General features: G+C 38.6%; 1 protein-coding gene across 6 annotated transcripts in view; it reads left to right on the top strand.

The window, feature by feature from the left end:
- CDC14A (cell division cycle 14A) overlaps window positions 1–16,338 on the top strand; it is a 173,665-nt gene that overhangs the window by 29,189 nt on the left and 128,138 nt on the right. For all 6 annotated transcript variants that reach the window (XM_081226310.1, XM_081226309.1, XM_081226313.1 and 3 more), the window contains one exon: window positions 2,746–2,838. In XM_081226310.1, coding sequence (XP_081082436.1) covers window positions 2,746–2,838 — 93 coding nt within the window. The remainder of the gene's footprint in view (window positions 1–2,745; window positions 2,839–16,338) is intronic.

Below are 16,338 nucleotides of genomic sequence, written 5' to 3'. Positions count from 1 at the left end.
AGCGCAGGCTCCGTAGTTGTGGCGCACGGGCTTAGTTGCTCCGCGGCATGTAGGATCTTCCTGGTCCAGGGCTTGAACCTGTGTCCCCTGCATTGGCAGGCGGATTCTTAACCACTACGCCACCAGGGAAGTCTATGTATTTTAAAATAGTTAAAATTTCTAGGTAGATTTTGTGAAGAATATTCTTTATCTGATATAATTTCTGAAAGCTTGTAAAGGTAAAAAAAATTCTTCCCTTAAAATTTTAATTTGTATTATTTTTACTTTAAAAAATGTATAAGTATACAGTGAAAAGAAAGTTTCCTTCAGAATTCCGTCCTCATGGTTCCCATTGTAGGATGGTTCTCTGCATTCCGTATACTTTAGAATTAGAGAGAAAAGCAAAAAAGAAGCTAACACAAAAAGTTCAAAAACAATCCAACAGTAAAGACCATTGGCGATGAAAGAATAGCAATAGGAGTTTGTCACTGTTGGCGAGTAAATTTGTAAAATAAATTTAATTCCACATTATTTAATGATAAGAGTAGCTTGTTATGAAACCTAAACTCTTAGTAGAAAAGGGCATTGAAACAGATAATTTAAACTTCCTCAGAAGTGTGTTAGGGATCCAGGAAATGAAAATAGTGAGAGGCTGAGAGCCAGAAGAGCTGAGTCCTTGTGTTCCATCTGACTCATGTTAACGGGGTCCTGGCCTCTGTAAGGCAGTCTTTAGGTAATGTAGGATTTAGAGACCGTAGAAGAAGCTTAGGTCGTAAGAGCCTTGATTCTTCTTTCAATAAATCAAACATAGCTTATTGATGGAGATAAATCACTGGCAAAAACAAACAAACAAACAAACGAGAAATGTCCAGCAGGTAACAATTCCAAATTGAGAAAGCAAGTAGACAAGTGTCAGCACCACTGATGGTGACCTTGAAGTCTTTAGATAACTTGTGTGCTTTCACTCCACTGACCTGAATTGAATAAAATGTACTCTTTAAAAAAATTTATTATTATTGTTTTTAAATGCACTCTTTTAAACTTTATATCATAGGGGTATTTTAGTAAGCTTGTCTGGAAATAAGGACTTTGGTAGTAAGAGACCAAACCTCAAAGAGGTTTGAGGCAAACACTTATTTTTCAAAGTTCAATTTAAAAGAGCGGTGCTGGACTTCCCTGGTGGCGCAGTGGTTAAGAATCCATCTGCCAATGCAGGGGACACAGGTTTGAGCCCAGGTCTGGGAAGATCTCACATGCTGCAGAGCACCTAAGCCTGTGTGCCGCAACTACTGAGCCTGTGCTTTAGAGCCCACGAGCCACAACTATGGAGCCTGCATGCCACAGCTACTGAAGCCTGCGCGCCTAGAGCCCGTGCTCCGCAACAAGAGAAGCCACCACAGTGAGAAGCCCGTGCACCTCAACTAGAGAAAGCCCACGTGCAGCAATGAAGACCCACTACAGCCAAAGATAAATAAATAAATTTAAAAAAAATAAAAGAGCAGTGCCATTTTCAGAACATGATTCTTGGTTATCAAAGAAATGCCTGTCTTGGGGCGGTGAGGGTTTCTAGACTTACAGCCATGATGCATAGAACTGCGTTTTCTGTGGTTACACATTAAAGCCAGAATGTTGCTGTTTCATCTTAGAATGGACTTCAGAGTTTTGGAAGAGTTTCTTTTTCTTGTAGAAAATAGCAGGGTAAAGAAAGGTATATAGTTGAGTTCTTACATTTTTAAGGGGGCTCTAAAAGCAGATATTCTGTGGGTTGTGGTTAGTGTGCAGAGTATAAAAAGCTGCCTTTCTAGTCGGTATGAATTTATAGATAAATATTAAAATGTACTTATGTGTCTGTATTTTTGAAAACCATTTGTTTTGAAATATGAGGAAAACCATATAACTGTTTTGAAATATGAGGAAATGGAGTGGATTTCATTGAGTTGTATCATGTTCTCATTGTTTTATGTTTGCATTTTTACTAATAATTTGATTTCATTTTAACAGATCTTTTTGTTTTTACCTTCTTTTCATGTTTAGCATGTATACAATATACTATGTTGCTTATTTTGGATTTAGTTGAGCATGCAGCATATTGCCTGGCATATAGCAGCTGGTGCTTAATAACTGTTCATTTGAGTCCATGAATTTAATATATGGCTATTGTATTAAGATGTTTGCTGACATAATCCTTTTGATGGTTCATTTTTTTTCCATTAACCATTTATTTTCAGGTAATTAAAAGGGGATTTTTTAATAGAACATTATAAAAAGAAAATATTAATGTTGGTGCTCTGGTTAATATAGACATTTAAAAATTTTTAGAGAGGAAAATAGATCGGTTGACACATTTAAAAACAAATGGCATAATATGAAAGGCATAGATAAATTTTCTGGGAGTGGGTGTGGTGTGTTAGGGAATGAAATAGGATGAGTTGACTTTACATATAAGATCAAGAGTAAATCTTCAAAAATGTTTCCTGCTATAATAAAGATGCCAATAATTTATCTCCCATTGTATCAGTCTCCTTTCTTGGAGAGAAATATGTTTGGTATGTGCTAATTCTTACATTATGATTGAGCTGTAAAAAGTATGAGCTAGTAACCCTCTATCCCGTACTACTTTTGTATGAATGCCATAGAAATTGAAGTCGAAAGTTGTTAAATTTCACTGATTGTGACATGTCTTTGAAAGTTAAGAGATGATGTTTTTCTGTACGTTTCAACATTGTCTCTGTGGTTACACAAACTCTTTTTATTCCCTCTTTCTAGTCATACAGTTTATCACGAAAGAAAATTGTGCACTACACCTGTTTTGACCAACGGAAAAGAGCAAATGCAGCATTTTTGATAGGTGCTTATGCTGTAAGTACTTTTTTCATGATTTTTTCTATAATCAGGTCAATGGAATGCTAACATTGTCAAATAAAATCCAGGCCACTTTTTCAGTGGCATTGGGAGATGGTGAAGATTATTAGCAGCTTGGGAATTGATCTGGAATGGAAAGTGTGGACCAGTATTGATCATCTGTTTACTCTTGGATCTTATTTTCCATTAGCTAATGAGAGAATCTTGGGACTGCAATGTGTAGCTTGTATTCCACAGTTGTATAGGTGTTTTTAAAATTTATTTTATCTTTTTTTTGTGGTACGCGGGCCTCTCACTGTTGTGGCCTCTCCCGTTGCGGAGCACAGGCTCCGGACGCGCAGGCTCAGCAGCCATGGCTCACGGGCCCAGCTGCTCCGTGGCATGTGGGATCTTCCCGGACCGGGGCACGAACCCGTGTCCCCTGCTTTGGCAGGCGGACTCTCAACACTGGCCACCAGGGAAGCGCATATAGGTGTTTTTAATAAAAAGAATACCCAGAAAGGATATTTACAGGAAAAAAATATATAGTGGAAGATTATTAAAGACTTAATGGTTTCCTTTTTTGGGGGATAAGAAGAAATCCTTGATTGCATGGGAGAGGATTATTATTATTATTATCAGTCCATTTATTTATACAAGTGTTTGCAGTAAGCAAACTGAATATAAATCCTGCTTATATTGCAACTTCCCTAATGACTAGACATGACTTTTCAAAAATAATTTTGATTAGAAATTTTGTTCTCTGTAGGCACTAAAATGTAAATATGAGTTCCACATGAATGTGCTACACAATTTTGTTGTGAATACTTCTAGAATTTTCTATATATACTGGGATTGGGCAGACAGGGGAGAGGGGTGTCCTTTTCCCTCTCATCCTTCAGGAAGGTTGGTGTCTCTCTAAAGCCTGGAAGCTCACTGCTGCATGACCTTTCAACGGCCTCCTTCTGAAGACCTTGATGGAAGGAGGCACCAGCTACTAGACATCAAACTCTGCCACATCAACCCAAAAGCTTTGGGGGAAAAAGCCCAGCTGTGCTGTTGAAAAGACTGTCAGCTGTTGCAGGGTGTAGGCTGAGCATAGTGGCAGGCTGACAGCCAGACTGCAGCCCGGGGCCTGAGATGCCCAGCTCTGTCCACCTTTTCTCATCAGGATGTGGCTACAGTAAAGCCTTGGGCCATCCCTTGTGGTACTTTTCTTTCCTGCTCCATAGGCAGCATGCTATAGTATTTGGAATCATGACTAAGAATCAGAAGCACAGTTTTTCATCCTAGAGTGGCTCTGGGATGAGGGGTAAGCCACTTTATCTTTCTTAGCTTTACTTAGTTTCCTTATCTGTAAAATGAGAGGGTTGGATATAATGACCTCTAAGTTTCCTTCCAATTCTGAGGATACCAGGATTATTTGTAGCGCCAGCCAGGCTCTTGCTTTTATTTTAAGAGCATGCATGAAAAGCTGGCTGTTGGCATGAAGGTTCAGTGAAGTGCTGATAAGCTGAATTAAGCAGGCATGCTTATTTTTCACTTCGATAATTACTATTTATTTGAAACTGATAATTGACACCGTGTTTAAAATATGGAGAGTCTGTAATAACCTCTGGATTCAAGCCATGTAAACAAGCGTGTCTTCCTGAGGGGTTTTATGATGTTTTCGGGCATGTTATTCGTGAGACCTTTGTCACAGGGATTGCCGTCAGGAAGAGGTCATTTACTACTCGCTCCTTCCCCCCTCTTCCCCTCCTTCACCCCTTCTTTCTCTTTTTTTCTTTCTTAATGTCCGTCCTTCCTGTTTTTAGTGTCTTCCTTAATTTCAGCATGGCACCTTTGGAATTTTGAATGGAAGTTTAGTTCTAATAGATGCGTTGAGCTTGGGGATAAAATATATCTTCTAATGCAGATGTTTCCACCACTTTAAAGCAGCCAAATGAAAGAAAAGCAGTCTGAGGAAGTGCTGAGGGCAGCATGAGCTTGTCTTAAATGCTGGTTACGGTCCTGAGAAGCAGCGTAATGATTATTTTACTAGTCATTTCCCAGTTGATTTTCTTTTCTAATTTTAGAAATGTGTTCCCCAGAAAGGTTTTTGACACAACCCTTAATAAAAATGAGAACCAGGAATTGTAAACTTTCCTTAAAGAAAATTTTGTGCCTTACTTTGTATTATATGTATGCATTTAATTGTTGACTCAAGTATTTTAAGAAGACAGTAATGGCATTATACATACATCTCAGCTAAGATTCATATGTATTACATATTGCTATTTGGGTAAGTCATAATCTCCTGGGGGAATCTTCTTAGACATAAAAGACTTTTACTTTTGGAGTAGCTGTGTAGCCAAATGGGGTGAGCTATGTACATGTGTATTTTTCAGAATCCCCAGCAGTGAAGGTGTTCCTCTTTTTAATATGTGGTATCAGCCCTCTATCAAGGGGCACTGACGACTAATTTGTACTAAGACAAGCCTTTTTCCCTGAGCCTTATTTTTTCTCATTTGTAAAATTTGGTTAATACCAGGGTTTTCTGGTCTACTTCACAGGATTATTATCAAGGTCAAATATCTAACTGCCTGTTTGATAGCACCACATAATATATCTAAATGATATGTCACATTTACTGTGGCAGAATTTTTTATTCCTTCTCTCCACAAACCTATTTATTCCCCTACTCAATGCCTTTTTAGTAAATGAGCTACCATCAGCAACTTACTGAATCAAAGGATAGTAGTCATTTTGATTCCTGTTGTTTCCTCTTCCCACATTATACTCATCAGTAATTTCTAACTCTAAAACACATATTGAGTCAGAATACTTCTTTCCCTCTCTGTTCCTATCACCTAGTCCAAGCCACTGTCACCGTTCACCTGGATGCCCACTACAGCTTCGTACATTGTCTCCTTTTCACACCCTTGCTTCCCTTTAATCCAGTTGCTACACAATTGTCAGAGTAATGTTTTAAAACTATAAATTAGATCATTGCCCTCTTTCAAATCTGTCTAATGATCGCTCGCTCTTCTTGGCATGAAATTCAGCCCCCTTACCAATGCCATGAAGGTCCTCCCTGATCTGGCCCTTTCTCCCTCTGTGATCACCTTACTCAAGATGCTCCCATCACGCTGGCCTTCTAGCCACGGAATTGCAAGTGTGCTCCTGCCGGAAGGCCTTGATATTTCTGTTCTCTCTCTCTCACCTCAGGTTTTTACCTCAGACCCTTGCATTGCTTCTTCCTTCTGATCTGATGTCACCTCCTCAGAGGGACTTTCTCTTGAGTTTTACCTTGCTTCCTCCACCTCCAGTCACCCTCTAGCCCTTTGCTGTTTTAGTCATTTTTTTGTAGCACTCTACTACTTGAAATTATCTGGTTCATTTGTGTATTTACTTGTTTATTATTTCTTTCCTAGACTAGAGGGTAGGGACCTTGTCAGTTTTGTTCATTGCTGTGTCTAGGAGGTGATAAACTATTTAATCAGGGGATAGGCCCAGGCATTCACCAGTTGAACTGGAAACTGGCCACAGTGGGGCCTTCCTCCTGTGCTGAATCATGGGAAAGTCCAGGGTTGGGGGCAGGGTCCCAGGGAAGAGACGAGGTGGCCAGCCTGGAGGGGGCTGAAGGATTTACCAATGGAATGGAACTATTTCGGTACTTGAACACTGAGCATCAGTTTAGAACTGTGGCCGGCCTATGGTAGATGCTCCATAAATATCTACTGAATGAATGAATAATGGAATGATAAAATATGAAAGAAAGAAGGAAGGTGACTTTCTTTGGGTAACTTCAGAGAGAAACTGAAAATGATCAAATTGGATCAAATTGGACATAAAGTTTAAAGTCATGTCTTCCTCATTACTGGAAATATTTGCAGTAATGATTGAGCCAACCATGTTTTTTTTAAAATTTATTTATTAAAAAAAAATTTTTGGCTGCATTGGGTCTTCGTTGCTGCACAAGGGCTTCCTCTAGTTGTGGTGAGTGGGGGCTACTCTTTGCGGTGCGCGGGCTTCTCATTGCAGTGGCTTCTCTTTGTTATGGAGCACGGGCTCTAGGCGTGCGGGCTTCAGTAGCTGTGGCACTCAGGCTCTGTAGTTGTGGCTTGCAGGCTGTAGAGTGCAGGCTCAGTAGTTGTGGCGCAGGGGCTTAGTTGCTCCACGACATGTGGGATCTTCCTGGACCAGGGCTCAAACCCATGTCCCCTGCAATGGCAGGCAGATTCTTAACCACTGCACCACCAGGGAAGTCCCTGAACCATGGTCTTTAAAGATGCAGAATCAAAGCAAAGGTTATAGACCAAGGACAGTACCTGTATACAAAGTCACATCACTATCTTGCTTCTTTTTTTTTTTTCTTTTTTGATAAACTTTGTTTTCAATTATTTTTATTATGGTAAAATACTATGTGTAAAATTTACTATCTTAATCATTTTTTCTTTGTTTTTTATTATTTTTATTGAGGTATAACTGACATAACATTATATTAGTTTCAGAGGGACAACAAAATGATTCAATATCTGCAAATAATTGCAAAATGACCACTACAACAAATCCGGTTAACATCTGTCACCATACATAGTTACCAAAAATCTTTTTTTCTCTGATGAGTCTTAAGCATTTTTAAGTGTATAGTTCAGTAGTATTAGGTACGTTCATATTGTTGTGCAACTATCATTCCTTGCTTTTGAGTGTGACATCTTGTGCAGACATTATGTACCTACAGAGTCAGGGCTTTGCCTGTGGTTTCTCTGTTAGATCATGACTTTAAGTATGTCACAGAAGCCTTTGTGTTTCTATTTCCTTATCTGTAAGTGAGGGAGAGCCTTTTTATGTTTTATCTCCTAGAGGTGTCATGAGTATCAAAAAGGAGATAAAATACAGAACATCATGTTCAGTAGGAAATCCACAAACCCTTCTCTGTGGGTGATCTGAAAGCCAGAGTTGCTGGAATGATGTGGCCACTGGAGATCACAGTGACGCTCAGCAGATGACAGGCACCCATTTCAGGGCAGTCCCCACTCATGAAGCATCTCTTTATCCCTAAGCTGTGATGTTGTGCTCCTTGAGATGGAGGGCTCAGATTTTAAGAACAGACCAACTTTGTTGGAAAAATATTTCCCTTCCAGGACAATACTCAGTGCAGTTTCTATTTTAGAGTTAGGATGCTTAGATTATCATAGCATCCAAAATACTCCCATATGAATTTGAAGAAGATGGCTTTAAAAAAATTAAAAGCATGAATTAACTAGGCTCTTGCCACATGCTTAGAGACCAAATCCTCACTTGTTTCTGTATTGTTTTCGGTTCACAGAACTATGGTAAAGAGATCAAGGAGAATTTGGAGCAGGCCATGATGATTGAAGGATTGGAAAATAATTCAGAGTTAAAGAATTAAGAATTTTTTCAGCTATGTGGAGGATTCTGGTTACCACATTGTATGTTCCTTAACACACTTGTTAAGGCCTCATATTGCTAAATAAGGGGTCTAATTATGGATTAACTGGGACTGGCCCGAACCAGATGTCATGTCTGAATCAGGGATGACAAGGCTAAGGTTTGTAGACTTTCTAACCATATCTATGTCTGCTATTTGTTTTGTAGACTATACTTAAGGCCTTAGCAGTTATATTATACCTCTAAGTCTACTACTAATTGCAGAGAAGCCATTCTCCATCTGGTGTAGTGGTTGAGAGCAAAGACTTCAGCAGAGCCACAGGCTTGGCCTTGAATTCACTTGTTTTTTGTGTGTCTTGACCAAGTTATTTAACTCATTCAAACTCCTGTTTTTTCCATCTTTAAAACAGAGATAATAACACCCCGCCTAACATTGTTGCGGTGAGGACTGAAGGAGGTGATGCTCATGAAGGTGTCAGGGAAGTGCCTGGCATTTTAAGCACTTAGGAATGGCTGGTGCTCTAGGCAGGAAAGTTGTATGGCCTTCCAAATCATTTTCTGAGCCATTGTCTTACTTCCCCTGAAGAACCAAAGGCTGCTCACCTCTTTTTCTCTGCTTGTCTTCCCTCCTTTCCATCCCATTTCACACTTAGATCCTTCCTTGACTCAGTAACACTCAAAAGGTTGTTAATGTGATGATTGCTTAGAATAATTCACTGGAAGGTGTGAAGGTGTGTGTATGAGTCTTTTTTCCCCCTCCTAGGATGTTATCTGCATTCTAAAGGAAGAACCTGTCTAAAGCAAATGAATTTCTCATTTTTGAGATGTGTATTCAGGTATTCGTTAGTTCAGTGAGTATTTATTTAGCTCACATGAGCTTAACTTCAGCATTGCGGTGGGCTCTGGGAAATAAAATAAAAATTTTTTTAAAAAGAAAGAAATAAAAAAAGAAGAAAGAATGAATGCCTAGCTTTAAAATAGGGGAACAGATGAGCAACAAGTAATTTGGGCAAAGTGTGTAGTAATAAGTGCCAAATTTGGATAAAAATTCATTCAACAGGTGTTTTTCCAGGCCTTGTCATACATGAGGTCTTGTTCTAGGAGTTGAGGATACTAAGGTGAATAGCTCCCTGCCTTCTGGTGTTGGTGTTGGGGGACCAGGGTCAAACCTGGAGAGATTTGAGAGGGATGAAGGATGACCAACCCCAGCAGGCCAAGTTGGGAAGGGAATATCAGATGGGGGGCATGGCATGGAGGGGAAGATGATTTTTGGGGAGGATAGGAGGGGTTGGGAAATGATTAAATTATTTTAAACACCTAGTTTGAAAAGAGGATAATTTACTGAATTTAATCTAACAAATTGGCATAACCACATTATAGAAGAAAAGTAGAAAGTTTCTCTTGTAATTATATCTCTCTAAGTTTGAACTATTTACTTAGGTATAATTGCAGTGTAGTTTTGTGAACCTTTTTTCACTTGGCCTACATATGTTTTGCCTTTTTGCTACCTATGTGACCAAATAATATTCCCTTTAGAGCACATACCATTGTTTAACATTTTAGATTCTTTTCAAAATTTTTTATAATGTGACAAACAACTTTCTGCATTGTAAATGCTTCTTTTTGTGGATTTTTGTCTTTAGATTGCCAGAAGTGTGATTAATAGATTTTAAAAAATCAGCATAACTTTAGGCTCTTGGAATATATTATCATATTTAAGCCAATTTCCACTAAAGTTGGTATCATGTGGACTCTTCAGTGTTATATACCTTTGTATAATGGGGATAAACACTAAAGATTTAAAAATTCATTTGGCAGGGCTGGGGGAGGGAAGGATTGGGAATTTGGGAATTGCAGATGCAAACTAGTATATATAGGATGGATAAACAACACGGTCCTACTGTATAGCACAGGGAACTCTATTCAATATCCTGTGATAAACCATAATGGAAAAGAATATGAAAAAGAATATATATGTATAACTGAATCACTTTGCTGTACAGCAGAAATTAACACGTTGTAAATCAACTATATACTTCAGTAAAATAAAAAAACATAAAAATTTAATTGGTGAAAATATTTCATTGTTTTACTAATCATTTTTTAATGATTAGTACCTAGGTTGATTATTCCTGTAGTTTTATTTGTAGGTATATTAACTTTTTGAATAGCTTGTGTTTTTAAAATTTGTTTATTACTGTATTTGGACCATTAAAAGCTGAAAAGTGACTATCAGTCTCTTTCCTTTAAAAAAAGAAGTCATTTCCCTGTGTCTTAATTTGTATCAATAGATGTAGACCCCTAGAAATCACATCCACCAGTCCAAGTTTCTGTAAGAAATTAGGAAGTCTGTATACCTTAAGTTCTGTTACTTATCAAAATGCTGTATTAATAAGTACTTTTGTGTGGTTGAATACAAAGATGGTTAATTGGAACTGCTGATAATGAACTTACTGATTATTTAACACTGAGTGGTTTACTGAATTTTACAAAAAATTATATTTGGGACAGTATTATTTAAAAGTGGTTAACGTGTGTGTGTGTGTGTGTGTGTGTGTGTGTGTGTGTGTTTAAATCATTGGAAAATGGTAGACGAGGCCAACTGATTCTGAATTTGTTTTTGTCTTATTTCTGACTCACAGTTCATCCATAAATTGCAATTTCAGAACTGCTTTAAATTATCATTAAAAAAACTATAGGTTAAACAAATGTTATTTAAAATGTAGGTTAAATTATCAAGAAAATAGTTGGTTCAAAATAATAAAGGTGTTTACCTTAACTATTTATTAAAATAGTAATAAAGTGGATGTCAGTTACCAGTGTTCTGTCAACCTCTGTGGCTTCTTGGTAAACCTACCAGGTAGTGTTTGCTTCTGCTAATAGAAATTGTGGAGAGGAAGGGAGGAGTGGCTTATGGCTGGGGCAGGGTAATTTCCTGTTTGCAGTTCCTTCCTTTTATAGCTTGATAGGCAAGAATGCTAGTGCCTGCAAGTGGGCCAGAGAGGCTTTTATCCTCGCAGGCTTGCATTTTTGGTGTCTTTAAGCAGGTCAGTCTCCCTCAAATCATACAGCATTTTCAATTTCAAACTCTTTGAATTTGGAAATTCTGTTAATCTTCTGCATATGGATAGAGCGATACCTTTTTCAACTTTCCTTGCATGTTTCATTTAGCTGTGGGCTAGAGAAATCAGCTGTTTGCTTTTCACTTGTGGAAGGTTTGTTTCTCAAGTTTAACTGTCTTTTCAGTCTTTTTTTCCCCCCTTCTTCCTGCTAACAAGTTTCCTCTGTGCTGTAAACACACACACACAGACACACACACACTGTATTTAGGAGAATATATTTCAAGGGTGATACTGTGTCTGCTCACACAGTTTTGAATTTCATTAGTAGCCTTGAAAAGGCATATACTTTCTATGTGAAAAGCTTATGTCCGTTTGTTTCATTTCCATACTGAATTCAGGGGATGTACTTTTATTTTTTAAATTTATTTATTTATTTTATTTTTGGCTGCATTGGGTCTTCCTTGCTGCACGCAGTCTTTCTCCAGTTGCGGCGAGCGGGGTCTACTCCTTGTTGCGGCGCGCAGGCTTCTCGTTGTGGTGGCCTCTCCAGTTGTGGAGCACAGGGCTCCAGAGCGCAGGCTCAGTAGTTGTGGCGCATGGGCTTAGTTGCTCCGCGGCACGCGGGGTCTTCCCCGGACCAGGGCTGGAACCCGTGTCCCCCTCATTGGCAGGCGGACTCCCAACCACTGCGCCCCCAGGGAAGCCAGGGATGTACTTACTTAATGCTCGGAATGGGAAATTTCATTTTGTTCCCCACAGCAGCCCCAGCATCTAGAACAGTGATGCATCCTAAGTGCTCAATGAATACTTGCATGAATGACCGAATGTTTAATTGATAAATAAACATTAGTAACATTGATAAACACATTGATAAATAAGTTATCTTCCACGATTCTTGAAAGTTTGATATGGGGTAATTAAAAAGCTGGACTGCTTAAAAATAAATTAGGAAGTCAGTACTAATTATAGAAATAACAACAAGAATCAGTGTTTTGAGGCATTACTTTTATAAATTTACAGAGTAAAATAAGGTGTTTTAAATAGCTCTCTAAAATTTTAGAACTGAAATGGACTTTGTAAATATATATAAACATTTGAAATCAGTATTATGGATGATAGTCTTCATTTTAGCCCTAGCATTATTTCTGTTTTTCTCAGTAGGGGAAAATCCTTATTTATGCATATAAGTAGTTGCTTAAAAATGTCAATCACTTTTTTAACAGTTGTCCTTGTACTCTCCATATACTTTTCAATAAGAACTAATTCAAATGCTCAAAAAAACAAAAGAATACGGGAAAAATTTTCAATCAGTTGCATTAAAAAAATTTAAGTGTATTCATTTTTTATGGAAAAAAAATTAGAAAAGAGACACTGAAAGCCCTGAAGATATTATTCATTATCATCATGTGACTTGGTACTAAAAAACCCCAAAAGACTCACTTTTGCAGAACCACTGAAGTATCTCTGTAAGAAACTGACTGGGAAAAAAAAAATCCTGCTCCAGTCCTGCTTTCTCAGATGGAGAATCTGAGACCAGAGAGGTCAAGTGTCTTGCCCAGGGTCAAATCCAGTTAGTGAAAGAGAGAGACTAGAACCCTCTGCCAGGTTCCCAGTTGGAGGTATATCCACCCACAGAACATAGCTGAGCAGTGCTAGTCTTGTAATAATACTGTGTCTAAACCACAATATTCTGCAGAAGATTCAAAACAGCATGTAGTGTGAAAGGGTGGGATATTCCAGTTGGAAAGCAATGTTTCCAATACACTGGTCATGCAGTTTCTCTTCCAGGCAGCATCTAAGCTTTAATTCTGGCTGATGGAGCTAACACCCCAATAAGTTTGTGTAGCAACCAGGTGAAATGGCAGTTTTCCTCACATTCGCCTCAGTGATGTCTATGGATGTCCTAAAGTGGTTCTAAGTGTCAGGAGTGATAGAAAAACAGGAGAACCAAGGAGTGACATGAAGTAGTTTATCTTAGGACTGGGTTTTCCAAGCTTTTTTCACTATAATCCACAGTAAGAAACATATTTTACATTGCAGCTTAGTTCACATACTCATACACACACACACACACACACACACATACACACACAGACATGCACATACCATTCACATGAATAATTGAAACAAAAGGTTCATGAAACAATTTTTACCTTACAATGGGTGAGGTATACTGACGTTTTATATTCTGTCCTATTTTATTAAAGAAAAGTCTTTATCCATTAAATTGATTTTGCTGCTCACAACCATTGGAGATTCTGCTTGCTGTGCTTAGATCTGAAATGTATTTGCATGTTTTTTAGGGCATCGATTTTGACACTGAACATGCAGGTGACTGTTTGGCCCATCTGGGTTAGTCTACAATTAACGCAAACAGCTGAAGTAAATTTTAAAGTGTCCTGAACTCCTCAGAGGTGCCTCTCTCTAAATATCAAGATGTACAGCTGGCTCCCACATGATTTTCATTCATTTGCTACTTGATTATTAGAAAAAGCTGAGTTTGTTTTAATCCCTCGAATTATACAATTTATCTTTGCACATCGCACTTCCATTTAAATCACTATGTTTCCCTCAAACTCCTCTCCTACACATCCCCTTCTTCCTGGCAGCCCAAATGTGCATTTATTCATTTGGGGACAACCTTGAATGAGAAACGTCTGTGCTTGGGTCAGCACTGGGGGCCCTGAGGAGCCAGTGCTGAGCCTGCCTCTGGGTCTGTTATGTGAGTGCCTGTCCGGTTTAGTTTCTAAATTTGTGCTCATGATATGTAATGCCCTATTGACCTCATGACATCTAATCTTAAACCTTAGGTTTGTAAGGGTTTTTGAATGCATACTTTTAATCTATGTGAATTTTATTTCAAGTCTCTCTTTTCTATTTGACATAGTGAATAAAATAGTGGCCGTTTCCCCATTATGGACAGTGAACTAATAACTGAAAAGCCCTCTCCATATGTACTTTCTGAAATTTTAAATAAAGCGGGAGCTAACTGCAGCTCCATTGAGGTTGCTGTGTGTTGAGTTATTCCTAAGACTCTTAGTGCCCCAAAAATGGTCACCACAGCAATAAACTCAGACCGTGCCCATGCTGGCTACTAGGCCCCATGTCAGCGCCACTCTGCTCCTGAATCTTTCTTAGTTCTCTTCTTCACTGTGCCTCTGCCTCAGCCTTGCTTCCTGGTGTCCATCCTCTCTCACCTTCCATAATAAATGCTTATAGGGCTTCTGAATTTTCGTTATGGAAAACCAGGCTCTTATGATGAGAACCTAAAGCGAGAGATGTAGTCAGTCAGCAAATTCATGGTTAAAGTAAAGAGTCGGGCTAGGTAAGTGTAAGTTCAGCCTGAAAGAGATATTTAGAGTTGCTGTAGTACCTCAGAGAATTATTTAATAGGGGAGTAACATTTGTGGTTCATAGTTTCAAATTAAGGAGCAGACAGACAAGCCTTTCAGTGTGAAGATACATACTGTAGGATGAATCAGACTTTAAAGTTCTTTCGTGAGTGGGTGTGTGAGTCAATTAGTGGGGCCTACTTTGGGAAATTTGTAAATTGATTGAAAAAAAACCCCATAATTCCTTTCTCAGAGAAACTTTCTGACGTTTTTTCCGTAATTGGTCCAGTCTCCTCTCCTCTCCTCCCAACTGTTTATTTTGTCATTTCTTATTATCTGACCCAGAAACTGGCTTAATTATAGCTTTTCTCACCTTGTCTTGTAATTAATTACGTGTGATATAATCCACTAGATGAGCTCTTTGCTATTACTTGCTTTGCCATCTCTCTCCTACTAGAATGAGCTCCTTGAGTAGAGGAATGACTGTTACTCACATTTATAGCCTCAGTACCTAACATAGTGCCTGTCTGTGTTGTTTTAAGGAATAAGGAATGAACAAGATAGGAGACAGCCGTGGAGGGAATTCAGATTCCCAAGGTGACTGATCTTGTGTTAACAGTGTGTGAGAAATAATGCAGACAGACTCCAAGCTCGAGGTCTTCATCACACCACTCCTACCCCCAGGTCCTGCAGTTGACTTCTATAACCCAGGTCTCAGCTGCAGTGCTTTCAATTTGAAATCCACTGCTTATTAAAACTTCTGGGAATGGACCCATCCCGTACAAAGAATTTAGGGTTATGCTGTAACTCTCTTAATAGCATTGTAGGGTATTGTCTGTCTTGGAGTTGGGAAAGCCTTAAATCCCATTAGTTTGAATGTGGTATTATGCTCCCTTCAGAAATGTCTAAAATTTGGAGAAAATTCTCGGTGTCTGTAAGGGAGTTGTAGTTTTGGCAGCAAGCTGCATATTTTGCCAGGAGCCAAATTTTAAGTTTTATTGTCTTTCTGGAAACACATCTGTGAAATAATGGAAATAGTGACAAAATGTGCTTAATATTTTAAAACAGTTTCTAAAATCATTTTGTTTACTTGTCTCCAAGTCAGATATTTGAATTAAAAAACAACAACAACTTTTAGAATATCCTGACATTGGGCTATGACATTATTAACACAAAGTTTAAAAAATATATTAGATATTAAATTTTATATATGTGTACTGGCTAATGACAGTATTTTACTTCTGAATTCATGGAAGAGGAAGTTAGATTTTAGTTGTTGATTAAGATCATTCTATTACAGTTAAAAATTGGGGGATTTACCCAGAATGTGGGCAAGTGGATTTCCTTAATAAACTTTATCTTACTTTTTTTTTTTTTTTTTTTTAAGGAACAGTAGTTGACCTAGACCTTGAGTTAAACACAAAGACTACAGGGTGAGATGGTGGTGGGAGTGTCTACTCTAGCAATCCAGAGAGTAATTCCTCCTCTGAAGAACTGCTCCAGTGGAGCTGTATACAGTGATTCTCCCCTAAGTTACAAAAATAGACGGACCTTAGATAGGCTCTCCCCTCACCCTGCCTGCCCACCGGTACCCTTCCCTCCTCCTCTGCCTCATTGTACTAGGAGACCTAGAGAAATTAAGTAACTGTCACAAGAGGCAGAACAGGGAGGGACAAGAACCCCCTGTATCATTGGCATTCCATTTCTTCCCCTCTTCGTTAGCAGCGCCC

The sequence above is a fragment of the Mesoplodon bidens genome, assembly GCF_964165515.1.
Source record: "Mesoplodon bidens genome assembly, chromosome: 2".
Lineage (NCBI taxonomy): Eukaryota > Metazoa > Chordata > Mammalia > Artiodactyla > Ziphiidae > Mesoplodon > Mesoplodon bidens.
Note: the sequence above shows the minus strand (reverse complement) of the source record. Positions and strands in the feature narration are given on the sequence as shown.